At 58.2% G+C, this 20,059-nt stretch overlaps 1 protein-coding gene across 5 annotated transcripts in view; it reads left to right on the plus strand.

Annotated features, from left to right (window-relative positions):
- CABIN1 (calcineurin binding protein 1) overlaps positions 1-20,059 on the plus strand; it is a 166,528-nt gene that overhangs the window by 142,235 nt on the left and 4,234 nt on the right. For all 5 annotated transcript variants that reach the window (XM_011967986.1, XM_011967988.1, XM_011967989.1 and 2 more), the window contains 5 exons: positions 7,951-8,114; positions 9,089-9,185; positions 10,201-10,869; positions 12,003-12,077; positions 15,697-15,979. In XM_011967986.1, the coding sequence (XP_011823376.1) occupies positions 7,951-8,114; positions 9,089-9,185; positions 10,201-10,869; positions 12,003-12,077; positions 15,697-15,979 (1,288 nt within the window). The remainder of the gene's footprint in view (positions 1-7,950; positions 8,115-9,088; positions 9,186-10,200; positions 10,870-12,002; positions 12,078-15,696; positions 15,980-20,059) is intronic.

Consider the following 20,059-nt stretch of genomic DNA (forward strand, 5'->3'; position numbering starts at 1 on the left):
AGGAGCTGCGCCGTGCCGCTCTTGGGGATGGTGAGCTGGCCGCCCGGCCGGGTGGGCAGCGTGTCCGGGCTTGGTGCTTCCCTAGCTATAAATAACTGCTGTGCGGGGACAGGAAGATGGTTCCAGCGCTTTATAAGCACCGGCCCGTTATGTGCGCTGGGCTGGGACCTTGCCCCACAGCGGAGTGGGAGGAGGAGTGGGGTTGGGGGAAAGGGTTGCATGGGACGGTGGGGGGTGGGCGGCGTACGGCACATAGAGCCCACACCAGAGTTGGCGGCGGGGCTCTCCCCATGCACTTGGTTGTTTGTCGTTTCTGCTTTTCCCAGGAGGGGGAGGGGAGGAACAGCCCGGCAGTTCTGGGGACCTAGCGCTCGATGTCTTATTTGGCAGGAGAGGCTGGAAACGAGCGGGCGCCAGCTGCAGGCAAATTGCAGGCTTTCCCAGCCCCTGCCTGCAGAGAGAACTCATTACCTGTGGATGGCGCGGGGAATCCCTTGCCCTCAGTAGCCCCGCCTGGAGAGCCAGGACCGCGTTGTTGGGGGTGGGGGTAGGAGTGGGTGGAGGTCAGGGCGCCCCTGGTGGCCTGTGTACAACCCTGCGGCCAGAGAGGCCCGCCCTCATAGGTTTGTGGTAGAAGCTGCAGGAACTTCCTGTCCCTAGGGGTGTTCGACCTGGCTTGCTTCTGGGGCCCCTTTCCTCCCAGCCTTAGGGGAGGAACAGGACTGCGGGAGGGGCCAGGCCCTCAGCTCCTCAGGGCATCAGGAAGATAGGGAGCTGCTGGTCTGGAAACAGTCCTGCCTCTAAAGGCTTCGGGACTCTTGAGTAGGGAGGCTCCAGAAGGAGCAATCTGGGCCAGGGCTCGGAGGGGTGCTGCCCAGCCGGCCTGACTCTGTCTGTGATGCTGGTCTTCCTTGGGGACAAGCCTGGTAGAGTGCAAAGAGCATGGCAGGCTTAGTTGAACTGTAGTCTTGGCTCCCTGCTGGCTGGTTGCCCTGGAACAAATCTCTCCCCCAGCAAGGTGTAAGTGAAATCATGTGTTAAAGGAGCTGGGCAGGCAGCCTGTGAAGACGGTTGGCCCCAGGAGATGAAGTTTGCCCTACACGCCCCACGCCATCCCCTCCTTTTCCTCCAAGCTGTTTTGCCATTTTGGTGACTTGTGTGGGTTTGTGGGTGACAGGGGTCTCCCCAGGATTGTGGAGGATTTTGGTATTTTCCCCACAGCTGCTCCTGACCTCAGGGCCAGATGCAATCCCCTTCCTGGCTCTGCTTGAGGTGCTTAAGAATAGGCTGGAACCAGGAGGAAGTTTTTATGCTTTTCTGGGGGGCGGGGAGGCCCCTAATCTCCTCTCCCAGCAGCCCTCTCTGCTGAGAGGCTCCATCGCTCTCTAGCTGCAGCCACCCACTCAGCAGCTGGCCCTCAGCTCAATGCAGTCTGCTCCTACACCCTGTGCCCACTGCTCTTGGGAATGGGATGCCAACAGGCTCCCCGCCCTCGCCTGTTCGGAGCACTGAGTCACCACGACACCCGTGCCACGGGGGATGCTGGAGGAATCCCTCCACCAGGGGAACGGGCTCTCCCTTGGTTGCTCACAGTGCTGTGTTTTCTGTGAACAGAGCTGGCAGAGCTGAGCTCCTCTAGGAAGCTTTGCCCACCCGTCTTACCATGGGCATACAGGGCTGGCTTGGGGCTAGGAGGGCCCAGGAAGACAGGACACTCACCCACTGTGTCAGCTCAGGTACCCAGGCCCTGCTTCCTGGAGACCAACCTGCTGCTGCCTGCCCACTCTCTTGGTCCCCTCTGGGTGATCTATCTCGAAGAGTGGGAGAAAAGCTTTGTGGAGAAGGATGTTCAGCCCGCATTCTTCATCAGAATCCTTAAGTCTCAGAGCCAGATGCTCACCAGTAGCCCACTTGACTGTGCAGTGAAGTGCTCTGTGGTCATTTTGAATAATGTTTTTGGTGATGCAGGAAAATACATGTACTGTATTTGCTGAGTTAAAAGTCAGGATTAAAATGATACACTTTCTGCTCAGGACGCTGTGGGTGATGGGGTAAGACTCTGAGGGAGTCACTACTATGACCCCTGACTCGGCTGCCCATTTCCTCATCTGCTTGGCAGACGCTTCTTCTCTGGCACCAGCTGCATCCTGATTTTTTTCTGGCTTTCTTCAAAAGCCCCCCACATCCCTTGCTCTCCTAGCCCATTACTTCTTGTTCCAACCTCTCTCCTTTCCCCTCACCCTGGATCACTGGGAAGTTGGGCTTCCCCAGCGTTCTTGAAGGGGATTTATCTCTGGCATAAACTCTCCAATGCATACTCAGGGCTAACTAGCCTGGATGTGGCACTAGGAACATGAGGGAGGACAAGACACTTTCCTTGCCCTCTTGGGAATCAGAGTCACCTTAGGGCTACACCAAGGGCAAAGGGATGTGGAGGCCAGGATTTGTGGTTTTTACCTGAAATACTACTTTTCTGGGCAGTCTGCAGGCAGGACTCAAGGGCCCGTGTCCCTGTCTGTCTGTCCTGACTCTCTCTGTCTGTGGGCTTCTCTTCTCCCCAGGGGCTTCAGGAGTTCTCTGAGATTTCATCTTGGCTCTCAGGTCTTGAGCCTCCCAGGAGGCCAGGCTCTGCTCAAAGGCCTTGAGGTACAGGTGTGAGCCAGAGAGATGCAGCCCTCCTGCTTGCCCCACCCATCCGCTCCACCCTGGGGAGCCCAGAGTCCAGGGGACTGTGGCAGGGCAGCTGTTCCCATCCAAGACTCAGGCCCTTGAAACTGGCTGCTGACGTTAGATGCTAGGGGCAACCCTGCAGGCAGTGCCTAACCAGGCCGGGCCAAGCCCAAGAAGGCCCCTAGCAGACTCAGGCTAGTTTGGATTGGACCACCTGGGTGAGCTGGAGAGGAAAGAGACTGCTGTGTGAAGCAGATGACCACCTGCCCAGCTGCCTGCTTGCTCCCTTGTCAGGCCAGGTGCCCTGGGTCTCCCAGATGGCTGCTGGTACCTCACGGCCTGTTCCCTCCTCGGCACCTCTGTGCAGCGCCCAGGCAGCTCCTTCACAGCCATTCTGGATACTCCCAAGTATGCTTCCTCCCTCGTCTGCCCTCTTGCTTGAGCCTCACCTGGCATCCCAACTGGGCATGGCCCTGGGAATGACAGAATGGGACAGGGGGTTGCGTCTGAATCCTGTGGGTGTGGCAGCAGGGGACAGCTGGAAAAGGCCAACAGAGAGCTTGCTTAGAGGCCATTTCTTGCAACATTGCCCAAGGGACTTAATTATGACACTCTGAGGCACCCATGGTGCTGGTGGAAGACACTGGCCACCTGCCAGCCACCCTGTCCACAGGCAGGCATTCCAGTGGCAGCCTGCCTGTGCGATGGACTTTTCCAAGTCTTAAGAGGCACCTTTTCAAAACTGAGGTGAACTGGCATCACTGCATTCTCCATGCTTCCATTTCTACATCTGTAAAACAGGGAGGCTGCTAATTTCTTGTTCCTCTGAGTGTTAAGCAGGGGTGTAGGAAGAGACTTGAGGTGGGCGAGTCTGGCCCCTGAGTCCTGGTCCCACTTTGCGTCACTGGGCAGCCTTGGCAGGTCACCTGAACTCAGTTTCCCTCTCTGGAAAATGAGGGGTGAATTGATTACATACTTAGGCTGTCCTTCCCAATGTAGATGTAGGATGAATCTCTATGTCCCTACTCAGCCCACACCTGACCCTCGTCCACTCTGTGACAAGCTCATGCCTTGGGTCTGAGTACTGTTCTGACTGGCCTGCTCCTCTTCCTCACCCTTCTTTCTTGCCTTGGAATTTCCAGGGGTACTTGTTTTCCTGAAGAGCCTTTGCCTGTGCCCTTGAAGTGGAGGAAGCTCTAGAAGGAGTCATGACTGAAAGTTGGGGTCCGCAAAGGTGACAGAGCTGGGAACCCTCAGCTTAGGGAGCCTCAGAACAGCCTTGGGCTGTGCCACTAAAAATGGCCCAAGCAGTGACCCAGCAGCCAGCAGTGGGGTTTACTATGAGAACCAGAACTGTGTTTGAATCTGCGGCCTCAGGCTGTCAAGCTCAGGGTTGGCCCTGGCTGAGTGAAAGGCTGTGTCTGGCAGAAAAGAGAGCCCATGCCCCTCCAGGAGTAAGCTCCCCCGAGACCACAGTGTGCTGGAGACAGCATGAGCCATGAGCCATAGGCCTGGGCGTGGCCTTGGCCTGTTGGCTGGGAATAGCAGTGTTCTATACCTTCAGGGACACTTGTCACCTCTAAGTAGTGCCACCTGCCAAGATTGCACAGCCCTTCTGCCCCCAGGCACTTCACCCTGCTTCCCAGCCCCCTCATAAAATAACAGGGCAAGAGCACAGGCTGGCCCGGCAGCATCCCACCACCTCCACTTAACCAGCTCTCAATTCCCCTGGGAAAGTCTTCATGGGTTCCCAAATCATAGTAGTCATGCCTTCCCTCTCTGGACCCCTAGGCTCACCCTACCATGGGACTCAGCATTTGAAGCTCTGTTTCCTCAAGAGCAGTGGGAAGACAACCAAGTCTTAAGGCTGTAGGCAGGGTTTGGTAACTTGTATCAGGCACTCAGCTTAGAGTCTGGGGCTCCATAAATTATTCAGATTGTTAAAATCTGTCTCTGTGACCTCATCTGCCAGTGAGGAGCCCAGAGCCATTCTGAAGGGTTGGGGCATTGACTGAGATGCTTGGAATGAGATGCTTGGCACGGAGGGGAAGCCTCAGCACCATCTCAATGTCTTTAAGTCCTCGGAGGCTACTGGTGTGCACCCCCAGCTGCCTTCAACTCTCTAAGCAAGGATTATCCCAGCCACTCTGGCCACCATGGAACCCAGCCCTGGTGACACCAGGGCCCGGGAATCAAGTGAGGCAAATCTGAAGACAGCATGTGTGCCTGTAGAGCTGGGAGAGGCGAGGCAAGGGGTATAGCCAGAGCATTGGGACCCAGGGCTGAGGGAGAACTAGGAGAGGGCCAGAGGAGACCCTCCTCGTGGCACCCCAGCTTCTCTCAGCTGCTACTCGTGGCCCCTGCCCATCTGTGATCCTGCCTCTGCCTTTCCCTCAGATGCCATGGGGGTGTTGGCCTGGTGCTGGCTCCCTCCACCTGCCCTCAGCCAGAGCTCCTGGTCCCTGCTGCCCATGCCCTTCTTTTCTGGCCCTGGCTTAGCTTTACCCGAGCTCACCCCTAGCACATTCTCCACACCATCCCTGAGGCCTGAACATGTGCCCCCTGGGCTGAATGCAGTGGGGCTTCTGCTGTTGCAGTTGGAACCTGGCCATCCCCCTTCCTCCTGTGTGGGCCATGGTGAGGAAAACCAGGTGAAGCAGGGGCCGTCCCTTGCACCTGTCCCACTCCAGGAGATCCTCAGCATCCTGGTTCTCTAGGAGCTTCATAGCCCTCCACAGGCCCGGTGTTAGAGGGACAGTGGAGGGAGAGGGCTGCTGTGGCTACTGCCGCTCTGTGGAGAACCGCCATGGCCAGGTCATTCTGGGGCTGCCGGTATCATCCTTTTCATTGGGTCTCTTGCTGCAAACACAGAAGCCCAGCTCCACCTGGTGTAGGCAGAAAGCCAGTTGGCTTGCTCCCACCGGCTCGTGACTCTGCCTGGTAGCTTCACTCTTCAGACCAGCTTTCTCTGGAGGCCAGCCTCATGGCCACAGGAAGTCCCCCCACCCTTTGGGATGTATGTCCATCTGCATACCGCCCCAGGCCACAGAGAAGAGAGGTTATTCCTAAAGGCTGTCATTAGGAGGGGAAGCCTGACTGGGATCCTGGCTGAATTCCCATGGCTGGTGGGTGGGTCTCAGGCCTGGCTGAGCAGGCAAGGGGGCCAATCCTGGGGGCAGGGAAAGGACAAGCCCACAACAGAAGGGGCTTCTGGGAATAGTGCCCAGTGCAAGGTAGGTAAAGATAGGAGCCCCCATACTGGGGCATGTGAGTGAAGATAAGGTGAAGAGATGAACTAGGGCACAGTAGCTGGCCTGACCCTGCCCGGGAAACGTGCCCTTCAGCGCACTGTTACCAGAAAAAGGCCAAGCAAGATGCCAAAATGAAACCAGAGCACATGCAAATGTAAAATGCTGCCTTTCAAGCCTCTTAGGGCTGACTGGGGAAGTTTTGAGAATCACGATAGCGTGGGGGTGGCCAAGCGAGCGGCGGCGTCTGTAGTTCCCTCTGGTTTTCCATGGACTCACTGCCTGATTGTTTGGTCTTCCATCCTTTCTGAAATCAGTGGTGTTATGTTACGAAAGGAAATGGAAGGGAGATAGGGATCCAAACTGTGCTGGCGTGTGTGATGCAAACTAGACCCGTCCTCACGGGTGTGTCTGTTGGTGTCTGGGTGCCCTGGGAGGTGCAGGGATGGGAGCGTCTTCAGCAGGACATACTGCTGCAGCAAATGGAGACCCAGGAGACAGTGTCTGCCCGCTCTGGCGCCTACTGTAGACAGACCCTGTCTGTTGGAAAGCAGGTGTCTTTTCATAAGCTGCTTCAGGATCCACGTCTGCATGGTAGGAAGATGCAGCGTTGATGTTTGCTGCCCTGGGTGTGGATAGCCTCAGTACCCTGTTTTTGTCCTTTTCAGGCACTGCCAGGAGGTAGAAGGTGGCTGCCAGCCTCCACATAGTCCCCCAGCCTGCGGGTTGGACCCTCCATGTCACAACAGGAGCCAGTGTAGAGGCCACAGGGGCTTAAGGCTGCGAGTTTTAAGCTCCTTTCAGGCCTTTAACAGCTCAGGGCTGGCAGTGCCCTGGCTTCCCTTCCAGGGCTGTTAGAGCAGGGTGGGCCCACACATGTGTACAGATACTGTGGACAATCAGCAAGGACCCACAGGGACAGGGCCCTGAGAGGGGCACCAACTAGACATCCTGCAGAGTCCCTGTAGCTGGGGGCCCAGGTCCCCAGAATCCTGTACTGCAGCATGATGTGGGCCAGGCCCCAGGGGCACCAACTAGACATCCTGCAGAGTCCCTGTAGCTGGGGGCCCAGGTCCCCAGAATCCTGTACTGCAGCATAATGTGGGCCAGGCCCCATGCCAGGGAGAAAGCGGTATCACTCATAACCTTGGTCCATTATGGGCAGCAGTTCCTTCAGCATGTTGGCTGCAGGGACCCATCTGGGAGCCAGTTTACTTATTCCAGGCCCCTGAGGTGTCACCCCAGAGATAGGCCTCCTTAATGCCTGTTTCCTCATCACTCCCTCCATCATCTGCACTTTCCCTATACCCTGCCTGGACCCCGAGTAGGTGTCAGATGCTATGCTGGTCACTAGGACACAGCAGCGAACCAGACCCTGGAGCTAGTGATAGGTAGGGGATGCCCAGTGCCACAGCAGGTAGAGCAAGGGCCAAGGGAGATGATGCGGGGGGCTCCCCAAAGTCAACTTTGTCCTGGTTAAGCTTTCACAGAGGAGTGGGGCAGGATGGCAAGAAATGGGAAGAGGGAGGGGGACCCCAGGCATCCCAGGAGCTGCAGATGATCCTCTGGGCACTGCTGGAGGGAGTGGGTGAGGGAGGAGCCTTGCCAGAGCTTCCCTGCAGCCCGCTTTGACTCAGCATTTCCACCTCTAACAAGTGGTCTGGTGGCTGGTTAAGCTCCTGTGCAGGGAGGTGTACACACTGGGCCTCTCACTGTCTGTCCATATGTTTGAACAGGCTCCACCTGAGTGCGTCCCGTAGGGGAGAGGTCCAGCAAACATATGCGATGCAGGCATACAAAAGAGGAGGCTGCAGAGCAGTGGGTCTATCGATCATTTGCTGCCACCCATGAGGAGGAAGGGGGTGGGGATGCACTTCTGTCCTCCTTGGGACAGTGAGAGGGGTCCAGGAAGCCCCTGGCTGGACAGTGTCTCCTTGGGCACTGTGGAGACACCAGACAGGGTGCCCCTTTGTGGGGAACCGCCCCTTGGGGCAACCACCCGCCTCACACACCTGCGCCGTCCACCCCACAGGGCATCTGGCGGATCCCCGTGGACGAGATTGACCGGCCGGGCAGCTTTGCCTGGCACATGAACCGCTCCATCGTGCTGCTGCTCAAGGTGCTGGCCCAGCTGCGGGACCACAGCACCCTGCTGAAGGTGTCCTCCATGCTTCAGCGAACCCCAGACCAGGGCAAGTGAGTGCAGCCACCCCGGACACAGCCTGGCGTGCTGTGTGGGTCAGGGGCACACCCACCCCAGGCAGCTTCTCCACGCTCTGGCCCAGCTGTGAGGACCACTGGCTGGGAGCCTGGACCAGCTCTTCATTCTCCTTGGGGGCCTCTCTGTCCCAGTGTCTAGAACCTAAGCAACACTTCCCGTCCCCAGGCACCCTGGGGCAGACACAGGCTGTCCCCACTGATCCTGGTTGCACGTTGAGACTTGACTACCCAGCCTTTCCTTTCCTCCTGCTTCCCCCAACTCAGGGCTCTCGGGATGCTGTCAGGTTGTAGGGAAAACAGATGTTCAGAAGATAGCTGTGGTTCCCCAGACAAAGGCCAGTAACAGTGGGGTGAGCAATAGGGGTGCCTAGGCCTCAGTGGTAAACAGGGAGCTCTCTGCCAGAGAGGGCAGGACAGACAACAGAGCCATCTGTTACAGCTGCCATTTATGGGGGATGTTGGGGGCATCCTGGAAGAGATGCAGCTCAGATGTAGATGGGCCTGGCCTGGAGGCCTCACGCCGTTGGCTGGGCTGGGCCTCCTCCCATGCCTGTACTGTCTCACCCTCTGGCTGTCACACCTACCACTTGCCAGGCAGTGTGCCAGGAGTTCAGGGGCCTCCAGCTGGGGCCTGGGACACCCTGGAGCCAGACCTGAGGGAGCAGCTATAGGCCCTCCCCAGCTGTCACTGAGCACAGCACACAGGGTGGGCTCACTACAGAGGGCCCAAGGGCAACAGGCTGGAGCCAGGTCAGAGGCCTACTGGCTCTGTGGATAGAGGGAGCTCAGGGGAAGCTTCTAGGGGAGCATCCCCAACAGGTGGTTAGTTGGGACACTGAGGAACCAACAGGCATCCTCAAGGCAGGGATGAGCAGTGACCACCATCTAGCAGTGCTGTGTGGTGTCAGATGCCCTCCCGTCCTCTCTGACTTACCCCTGTATGACCACAGGAAGTATCTTCGAGATGCTGACCGCCAGGTCCTGGCGCAGCGGGCCTTCATCCTCACTGTGAAGGTGCTGGAAGACACACTGAGCGAGCTCGCAGAGGTATGCCACCTGTGTCCCCCTCTCCTTCACGGCCCATGAACACGCTTCCAAGCCCTTCTCAGGCGGTGGGCCCGATCCCACCATTTGCACACCCCGAGGCAGGATGTGCCCAAGGGTCCCCATCTGTGGGGTAGCGTCCATCCCGCCTTTGCCTAGGCAGGGAAGGTCAGCTGTGGTAATGAGTGCACATGAATTCAGTGAGGCATAGATGCACTTGGTGATTAGTGAGCGCGGTAGTGACTCCACGAAACTGAGCTCCCCAAGGGCGTGCACCACCCAGGGCGGGGTCCTAAGACCTCTTCCTGGCAGGATGACCAAGGCCTGTGAGAACACTGTGTGTGTGCTTCGTGCCTTTTCAGCCTCGAGGCAGATGTAGCAGTGCCTCCTTCTCACAGCTTAGCACCTGAAGGAGGCCAGGGAGGTTAAGCAGCCAGCCTAGTGGGTGGGGCTGTTGAGAGTTGAACCAGGACTGCCTCCAGAGCTTATGCCTGGTAGGGCTGGCTGTGGCTTGGCGCAGGGGATCAGCCTGAGCCCGTTGGGGAGGAATCCTTGCCAGCCCCCAAGCCCAGGCCTCATGCTTTAGGGGCCAGGAAGACTTGCCTCTGCAGCAAACACGCTTGGTGGACCTGGGCAGGTCCCATCCCATAAAATGCCCAGAGCTGCTCAGAGGTCACATCATGGAGTCAAAGGAGAGCTGGGCAATGCTGCCCCAACTCAATCCAGGCCTGTTATTCAGGAGCAGTGCCACCTCCAGAGTCCCGTCAGCCCCTTGCTACCTGGGAGAGTGTGGTAGGGCAGCCAGAGGTGCAGAGGAGGGAAGGCCTTTCTCAGGCAGGTCTCTGTGCCCAGTATCCTTCTCTGATAATTGAGACACAGCCCTGACCAGCTGGCGGATGTCCACAGCCAGACAGATGTCAGGTGGGAGAGGCCCAGGTTGGGCTCACCAGCCCCCAGAGGTGATTCATTGCAGTGGAGACACCAACGGCACAACATCTTACCTTTGGTTTCTTTGTAGGAGTCAGAACGCCCAGGGCCCAAGGTCTGTAGCCTCCCCGGAGCAAGGATGACCACCGATGTCTCACACAAGGCCAGTCCTGAGGATGGCCAGGAGGGCCTCCCTCAGCCGAAGAAGCCCCCTCTAGCTGATGGCTCAGGGCCAGGGCCCGAGCCAGGGGGCAAAGTGGGCCTCCTCAACCACCGGCCTGTGGCCATGGATGCAGGAGACAGTGCAGACCAAAGCGGGGAGTGGAAGGACAAGGAGACCCCCCGGGCAGGGCCCACTGAACCCATGGACACGAGTGAGGCCACTATTCGCCACTCAGACTTGGAGCGGACACCACCCCTGCCGCCAGGTCGTCCCCCAAGGGACCGGGGCCCCGAAAGCCGGCCCACTGAGCTGTCCCTGGAGGAACTGAGCATCAGTGCCCGGCAGCAGCCCACCCCGCTCACCCCAGCCCAGCCAGCCCCCGCCCCTGCCACCACCATAGGGACCAGGGCAGGGGGCCACCCCGAGGAGCCGCTCCCCCGGCTCAGCCGCAAGAGGAAACTCCTGGAGGACACGGAGTCAGGCAAGACACTTCTACTGGATGCCTACCGTGTGTGGCAGCAGGGCCAGAAGGGTGTGGCCTACGACCTTGGCCGTGTGGAGAGGATCATGTCGGAGACCTACATGCTCATCAAGCAGGTGGGCAGCGGGCAGAGGCCTGGGGGCACTTGTGTGCTGGTAGCATCCCCACTCTTGCCTTTCTATTCTCAAGGAGGGTCTCCCGGGCCTGCCCTTGGGCTGGGTTTTAGGTATTCTTCCCACCCCATTCCCCACTGTTCACATTCTGCAATGAGCTTTAAAAAGTTGATATTCAGCCTGGAAGGAAGTGAGAGCCTATCTCAGAAACCTTATCACAACCAGCGCAGGGAGTCTGGACCGCTGCTCCCACCGCTGTGCCGGGCCTCTGGGCGCATCTTAGGGCATTTCCTTCAAGACTTCTGTGGCTGTCATCTAAAGATGGCTGCAGTGACCAGAGATCCCCTTCTCATTTTGCCTTCTTTTTTAAAACATTTTATTTTAATATATCAAGCACTTTCCTTTTTCTCCGTTTAAAATTATTCCCATAGGAAGAATCTCCAAAACTTTAGTGACTGGCTCAGATGGGATGACCATCCCTGACATACAGTATTCCCTCTAATCATGTCAGTTTGCAATGCACCCCAACCCCAACTGCCCCATATCGTATGGACCTTGGGCACTGAATCTCCAGACACACTTGACACAGCATGGGGCGATCTCCATCAGGCCTGGGATTCTAAAAGGCCTCTCCCACTCTAATCATGGCCCTCCATCCTGCCCACTTACGGGGCAGGTTTTAGCTCAGAAGACTCCCCTCATCCCCTAGCAGCTGAGCCTCAGCTGAATTTGAAGGCTTGGTTGGAGCCCTGAGTCTGCCTGCCAGCTTCAGCTTGTGAGGATGTAAGTAACTCAGCCATAGAAATGAGCTTGGTATAGCCAGATGGGCTCAGAGGAACGGCTGGGTCTAGTCCTGGCACCAGTACCTGGTGCTGTGGCACCTGAACAGGCACCCCCACCTGGAAGATGGATGGGCACCTGCCCCTGCTACCCATGAAGAGCTGGGAGGTAGGGGTCCGGGTGTGGACAGCAGTGGGGACAACTGGCTCTTCAGTGGAGTCTGGGGTGGTGGGGGGCACCTGAGCCACAGGGCATGCCCCCTACCTAGGCTGGCCCGTGCTACATACACAGACAGGGCTGGGGGAGGCTCACCACAATGGCCTGGGCCCCCTGACCTCCGGCATCTCGCTGTTAAGGTGGATGAGGAGGCTGCGCTGGAGCAGGCTGTGAAGTTCTGCCAGGTCCATCTTGGGGCTGCCGCCCAGAGACAGGTAAGCCCAATTTAGCCTGTGCCAGCCTCATCTTGCGGAGCCTGCTCCATGTCAAGGCCCTAGGATGCAGGCTGAGAAACAGGTCCACTTTTGGGACTGTTATTGTGGTGGTCAGCTTGGGCCAAGGGGAGATGAGCAGGGGTCAGCTGAGCCTCCAGCCCATGGCCATGGTGGGCGGGAACTTGACAGGGCCTAGACCCCAGTTCAGACATGCCGAGGGGTCTCCTCACCTCAGCCACCTTTTCTCTATCAAGGAGGATGACCCCTAGCCAGCTGACCTCACCTGGGAAGGTCATTCCTTCTGGGACAGAAGTAGAAGAAACAATGTTAGAGCCAGGCTGGTTAGGAGCCAGGTGGCTGGGTAAAGGTGGAGATGCAGCCTACACAGGGACCGCCCCCCTCTCCATGAGGGGAGGGCATGTAGGGAGCAAGGTGTCCTAAGAGAGGGTAGGCAGGAGTCCTGGAGTTTATTAAGCAGGGAGAAAGCAAGGCAGCCACGCTCCTGAGTGGGGAAGAAGGGGTTGGTTCAGGGGCCAGGCCAGGGCTGGGGCAGGGTCCAAGATATGGCAGAGAATAGGGAGTGGGGGAGGCCCCTCCTGGGAGGACCCCAAGCCAGGGTTGAGATTGGGTTTGTGTTGAGTCTGAGACTCTTTTAAGAGAGAGAGGCCAAGTGGTCAGGAAGGTCAGGGGCCCCCACCTGGAGGGGCAGTCCAGGCCAGAGACCTGGGGTAAGTGCCCCTGAAGCCATCAGAGGCCAGAAGAGGACACAGGCAGGGCCAAGGACCTTGGCCAGGTCACAGGCACAGAGAAGAGACTTGGGCAGGACAGGGAAGTAGCCAGGAAGGAGAGTGTTCCCAGGGGCCAGCTGGTCAGCAATGCCAGGGCAGTGAGGATGGGGGCCTGATGGATATGGGAACCCAGGGGCCAGGGCTATTTTTGAGAAGTGATGAGGCTGGAAAAGGCTTGAGCAGGAGCAGGTAAGGTGCTGGGTCTGGAGGAGAGAAGTCTCCATGGGAGAAGTCCAGCTTGAAGCCAGTGGGCAGGGTCTGGCTATGAGTTGGGGTGGGGTCTCCATGACCGAAGAAGTGGGAGGGATGGGATCAGATCTCAGTGAGAGAATGAGGCAGGGAGGGGCAGACATGGCAGGCAGAGAGAGCAGGTGTGCTCTGTCTAAAACATAAGCCTCCAAGCCAGAGGTTTGGTGGCATGCCATTTGAGTAGGTGCAGCCTCTTGTCCCCAGGGGTGGCCCGATGCCCCGGGTAGCGTCGCCCCAGGTCCCTTTGTTCCAGGTCCCCTAGCAGAGGGTTGGTAGCTGCCTTTGGGGTCCAGACAGGCTTCCTCTCAGTGGAATGGGGCCTCAGGCCCCCACCACCTGCCTGGGCTGTTACGTCAGCGGAAGCCTGGGAGGTTCAGCTTTGACCAAGCAGGCTGTGGGCCAGACAGGGCATGCTGTGGGGAGTAGGTGGGCCTGGTCCCCAGCTAAGGGCTAGAGTCCTTGGCAGGGAGTGCCCCAAACCCCAGCAGTCCCCACCATTTCATTGTCCAGCTGGGCAGAGTGCGTAGCACAGCTGCCTGGGCCCCAGTGCTGGGCCCAGGCCCAGGTCCACCAGGGTGCCATGCCTCCTCCACTGGCCCAGGTGAAGCAGGTGGACATGTGAGTGGTGACCACTCAGGAGACAGGAGGGCTGTTTCTGCTTTTGATGTCCTTAAAAGATAGATCCACACAGGAAACCCCCCTACAACCCCACACTATAGTGTGAGAAGAAAGGGGTGCTGAGCTGGTAGGAGTCAGGGCAGGGCCAGACCCCATTTTGCCAAGGACATGCATATCAGGGCCCCTGAGGGCTGGGTGGGCAGAAGTTTCCGTCAGAGACCTTGGAAGATACAGCCTGGGTTATGGGGGTGGCCAGAGCAAGGGGACCCAGGTCCTTACCTTTCAGGTTACCTGCTGCTGGGCGACGCCAGGCCAGGCCCCAGCAGTCCCCTCCCAGGGTGTGGAGGAGAGTGGTGGGGAGGAGGCCCTAATGACCCTCAGACCTACCTGCCTGCTTCCCAGACCCTGGTGGTGCGGTGGGGGTGCCTTGGTATCTGCCATGGGCCCTCTCATTGCATTTCCTACCCAGGATTCTTACCCTGGTCCCAGAGAAGATGGCACTGTGGGGGCTGGCTGCCATCCTCTGGTCCTCTCCTCCCTCAAGCCCAATTTTGGAGGCCCATTTCCTGCCATCAGAGCCCACAGCTCCCGCCCCTCAGGGAGTGTCCATTTTGCTCACGGCATGTCCTGGTTGCCATGGCAGCCCTGAACCCGCCTGGAGGGCGCTCTGAAATAATTAGAGGCTCAGTGCCCACGGCCGAGGCCTGCTCCTGAGCGAGGACAGGGACGCTGCACTCACCTTTCTCCAGTGTGTCTGCTCACGCTGCCAACTAGGCTGCTACAACACCACTGGCACCGCCGCAGGCCCTCAGGGCCAGAGAGACAGGTCTGTCCTCCTGCCCCGCCCTCCCACAGGACAAGGCCCCAGAGCACTGGCCTGGGGCACATCCCAGACACCCAGTATGTAGCAGAGTCCACAGGGGCCTGTCCTGAACCATATGGAATTGGGGAACAGGGCATTTTAGCAAAACCAATGTTAGAAGAGACGGGATCATCGGTGGTAGCAGACTGCCCGCCCCCATGCACTGAGGTATCCACCTGCAGGCGTGTGACTCTCCCACCCTCGAGGGGGTTGGGGTGCTGCCAGCCAGCCCCATGTGGGCCAGCTCCCACAGTACAGTTGGCCTGGTGCTGGGGAGGGCTGAAGGATGGGCCCAGCCCCTCTGCTCAGCTGTGAGAGGCTGCCTCAGGGCTACCTCACATCACCTCAAGACATGCTATCAGGGCACTGGAGCCTTCACACCTGTCCCAGAAGGGCTGACTGGGAGTGGGAGCAAAAGTAGCCCTGTGAAAAGAGCCCCAAAAGGGCCTCGTGGAAGAGGGAACTGTGTGGTTGAAGACTCGGAGGCCCCTAGGGCCTGGCTCACCTGGAAATTGAAGGCCCATGGTGGAAGCAGCTGCCAAGGCCAGGCTGCAAGGGAGAGGCCAAGCTGGGGGCAGCACTGGGTGCTGTGGCAGTAGGTCACAGTGGGCTGTGGTATCAGGCCCAGGAAGGAAACTCTTGCAGCATCCTACTAGCTCCCTCAGGACTTTCCAATGCGTGGCCCTTAGGAAGTCACCCTCCAAGACTAACCACCTGTTCCTGCATTCCCTGGGTTGGGAGCTGCTCCCGTGCCTAGGGTCCTACTGGACATACTCCTTCCAGACTGGCACCCTATGATGTGAGGGCAAGGCCAGCTGGAGGTCCTTCCACTGAGTCCCCACCAGTATGGCCTGAACATCCTCCCAGGGAGGGGTTCTGGGTCCCCAGCTGTGTCCTAGCATCAGCAGGATCCTGATGGGGTGCCTCTCTGATGGACCTTGTTGGTAGCATTGTGGGGGCTCAGTGGTATCATATGGGCAGTGCTGGCAGCCCCAGGCACACAGGGTGTCCTGTGAGACAGCACTGGTGGGCTGGCGGGCAGAGCAGTCGTGGGCTCAGGGCTGCCTTGCCAGCCTTTCTTACCTCTCATTTGTCCTCACAGGCCTCGGGGGATACCCCCACCACTCCAAAGCACCCGAAAGACAGCCGAGAGAACTTCTTTCCTGTGACAGTGGCACCCACAGCCCCTGACCCTGTGCCAGCTGACTCTGCCCAGCGGCCCAGTGATGCTCACACCAAGCCTCGCCCTGCACTAGCTGCTGCCACAACTGTTATCACCTGCCCTCCCTCAGCATCAGCTTCCACCCTGGACCCATCCAAGGACCCTGGGCCTCCCCGGCCACACAGGCCTGAAGCTACCCCCAGCATGGCCTCTCTGGGCCCAGGTGAGTCCCATCCCAGTCCAGAGCTGGGCCCACGCCACTGCCACCATCAAGTCCTCCCTGCATGGAGAGTGTGAGTGTGGGTAAGGGAGGAAAGCAGTGCCCACCTGCCCAGTCAATCCCATGGGGTGGCAGGGCAGATGGCTACGGGTCCACTCACCAGTCACTGGCAGCCTCTGTGGCCCTGGTCAGCACATCCTACATCTACCATTCTGAACCTAACCTGGGTGCCTCAGTCTCCCTGTCTGTGAAAGGGGGTGGTGAGGAGGGAGGAAGCAAACACCATCACCGACGTGTTTGCTGCTGTCGTGGTTTCCTCCCCACAAAGGCTTACAGTAAGTAGGAAGGATGGCTTGGTCAGGTAGGAAAAAGGGATACTAGCCCACACCAGGCCTCCCTCGGGGCACTGGAAGGGGTCCTGACCTTCAGCATGCTGCAAGGCCACTGGTATCTGGCCTCAGATACCTGTAAACAGTTTCTGGGTATCAGGCCCTACTGGGTGCAGGGCCAGCAGATCTGCTCAAACCCCATCTTGCCTCATGGGCAAGACAGAAGCCAGCCAGGATGAGGGCAGGGGCAGGTCAGGGGGCTTGTGAAGGAAAACAGAGAGGACAAAGGTGCAGGCAGTAGAGGGCCTTGCTGACCTCGTCAGTGAAAGCTCCTGTTCCTTCTAAAACCCAGGATCCATTGGAATGGCAGCCTGCAGGGCAAATGCAGAGCAGACAGCTAGGCCACAGATCCTTCCTGGGGGGAGGGGATGTAGAGGCAGCACTGCTACAGCCAGTGAGTGAGAGGGGAGTAGACAAGGCACCATCCCCCTCGCTGGTGCTGACACCAGCAGCTCTGGCAGCTGCAATTCTGCCAGACTGGGTTCAGCTCAGTCCTGGGCCAGGTTCCACCTGCCACCCAGGGCAGGGGGCCCTTCGCTGATGGTTCCCAGGACTCTGTGACCACGTGGCCAGGCTCTGAAGACCCTATAATAGGACAGGGATGTTCCCTAACTAATTCATCTCCCCAGCTGGTGGGGCCCCAGGAGAGACCAGCCTGGTCAGAGGGTTCCCTGTGCCCCTGGGGACATCCAGCAATGGACCAGTTTCTGCAACCCTCCCTTTCAGGCCCTCGCCTGCTTCTCCCTCCCTGCCTCAGGGACCCAGCCTGTTTCCTTGCCCCAGACCCGGCACTGGCCCATAGCCTGTGTCACTCCCGGAGGCCCACCTGTCTTCCCAGCTGAATTTCCCGCCCATCTGAACCATGAGGCAGCGACTCTGCAGAAGTGCCCAGCAGAAGGCAGGCCTGAGAGCTCCCACAGACTGTGGGCCTGAGTGGAGGTTGAGTTGAGAAGTCCTTCTTAGCTCTTTCCCATGGTGGCTCAAGCAGCAGGTGCTGATGTTTTCACCTGATGCCATCCACACTGCTTTGAGGATTGTGAACCTGTAGGCATCCTCTAGCCCAGTGAGCCTCGGTTGCACTGGCTGTGGCCCTGTGAGACAAAGAATTACTTCCTTTTGGGTCGGAACCTGTGGCCATTTGTTCCCAGAGGAGGCTGTGAGGGCTTCAGGATCAAAAGCAGTAAAAGAACTAGTGCTAGCTGGGCGTGTTGGCTTACACCTGTAATCCCAGCACTGTGGGAGGCCGAGGTGGGTGGGTCATGAGGTCAAGAGATGGAAACCATCCTGGCCAACATGGTGAAACCCCATCTCTACTCAAAATACAAAAATTAGCTGGGTGTGGCGGTCGGTGCCTGTAATCCCACCTACTCGGGTGGCTGAAGCAGAATTGCTTGAAGCTGGGAGGTGGAGGTTGCAGTGAGCCGACCTCACGCTACTGCACTCCAGCCTGGGCAACAGAGCAAGACTCTATCTCAAAAAAAAGAACTGTAGTGGTTCTACCACCATGTGACCTTGGCCATCCCTTTTCTTCTTTCTGCCTCAATTTCCTGCATAAAATGGATAAGATGAAGATAATGGCACTGCAGGATTTGGAATGGTGCTTGGTATTAAGCAGAGACCTGGCATGGGTTTTGGGTTTTTTTTATATTTTTAGTGGAGACAGAGGTTTCCCCATGTTGGCCAGGCTGGTCTCGAACTCCTGACCTCAGGTGATCCACCTGCCTCGGCCTCCCATGCTGGGATTACAGGAATGAGCCACCACGCCCAGCCTGTTTGTTTTGAAACAGGGTCTCACTCTGTTGCCTAGGCTGGAGTGCAGCAGTGCGATCATGGCTCACTGCAGCCTCAACCTCCCTGGGCTCAGGTGATCCTCCCACCTCAGCCTCCCAGGTAGCTGAGACTACAAGCACAGGCCACTACGCCTGGCTAATTTTTGTATTTTTTGTAGAGATGGGGTTTCACCATGTTGCCCAAGCTGATCTTAAACTCCTGGGCTCAGGAGATCCACTCGCCTCAGCCTCTCAAAGTGCTGGGATTACAGGTGTGAACCACCATGCCCCGCCTGGTGATGGTGATTTCAAGGTGTGGGGGTGATGGGAGCCCAGTGCCATAATCAGTTGGTCAGTGTCGGTAGCTGACTCACTCCCATGAAGACCCAGTTCCTGTCCCTCTGTCTCGGGCTGTCTTGCCTTGTATCCGTCTCATACTCTCATCTTGTAATTTTTGACGGTCAGGAATTTACAATGGCTTAGTGGGGTGGAGTTGGCTCAGGGTCTCGCACGTGGTTGCAGTCAAGGTATCATCAGTGCATCTGAGCTCCCTTGGGGTGTTGGCAGCCTCAGGTCCTCACTGGTTATTGGCCAGAGGCCTCGGCTCCTCCCATATAAGGCCTTTCTATAAACAACTGAGTGTCTCTGTGTCGTGGTGACTGGTTCTCCCCAGAGCCATTGACTCCACCGAGAGAACACAGAGGAAGCCTCGGTGTCTTTTATAACCTAATCTCAGGAGCTACTGAGATCACTGTAGGCCACACACACCTCCCCGCGGTGTGGGAGGGCCCGGTGGATGCCAGGGCCAGGGGTAGCGGGGTAGGGGGCTGGAGGCTGCCTGCTTTCCCTCTGCCTGCCTGTCCCACCGCCAAGCAGGCCAAAGCTGTAATTCACGTCCTTCTTTCCTCTAACTGTTAGATCTAAGAAAGAGGATCTGTTTCCTAGCATACCTTCTTCAGCCTGGAGAGTTGATCCTTTTCTATTCCCATTCCCAAAACCAAATTAAATGGCCTTTTGCCAGGATGAAACTCTTGAATGACACTGGGGGCAGGGAGCAGCCCTCAGCTGAGAATGTGCCATTGTAGGCCTGGCCTCTTCCTAATGGCCCGTGCTCGGCATTCCCTGAGCAGCCCCGCTCCGCTTCCATACCTGTCTGCCTCAGGGCTGCCGCAGATCCGCAAGCAGAGGGCGTGTGGCTGGTCATGTTGGAGTGGGCGTCCCCCAAGGGTCCTCAGAGCTTTCTGGGGTGGTAACACAGCCAAGCTGAAACAGGCATGTCCCCCCAGAGCCCATCCCACAACCTCTAGAAAGGGGGAAGCACCAGGAACAAGCTGGCCTCAGCAGGGCCAAGGCCCCCCAGGCTTGCTGCAACTGGCTGCTGCAGGGGACGGCAGGTTCTGCCTGCAGAGGCGCCCACCAATTTGAGAGTGTCCAGGCCTGGAGCCACAGCTGGGCTGGGGATGAGGCTGGGAGCCAGGGCTGAGCAATGGCTGAGCCACTTGGGAGGGCAGATTTGAGGATGAATTCTCTAAGGATGCTGTACTCAATGTGTGAGGGAGCCAGGAGGGCAGGTATAGCGGGGCCCCTGGCAGGTGCTGTTCCCAGGGTGGGCAGCCCTGTCTCCAGTGGGAAGGTGGCCGCGGAAGCAGGCAGGGTGCTCTCAGGTGCCCCTCTTCCCTAGGGAAGAGCTCACCCATCTACCCAGGCTGTGCTGACCAGGCCATGGCCCCATGCAGCATTTGCACCCAGAGAGCTCGGGGTCAGTCAGGGCTCTTGTGTCCCCAGAGGGACCCTGGCACTGCCTGTCCAGGCATCTCTCTCCTCTGGGCACGTGCTTATCTCCTTTGCCATGTGCCTGCCCACCACAGCCTAGGACCTGGTTCCATGAACAGCTGCTAGAACAGTGCCTGGCCTTAGAAGAGGAA

The sequence above is a fragment of the Mandrillus leucophaeus genome, unplaced genomic scaffold, assembly GCF_000951045.1.
Source record: "Mandrillus leucophaeus isolate KB7577 unplaced genomic scaffold, Mleu.le_1.0 Scaffold820, whole genome shotgun sequence".
NCBI lineage: Eukaryota > Metazoa > Chordata > Mammalia > Primates > Cercopithecidae > Mandrillus > Mandrillus leucophaeus.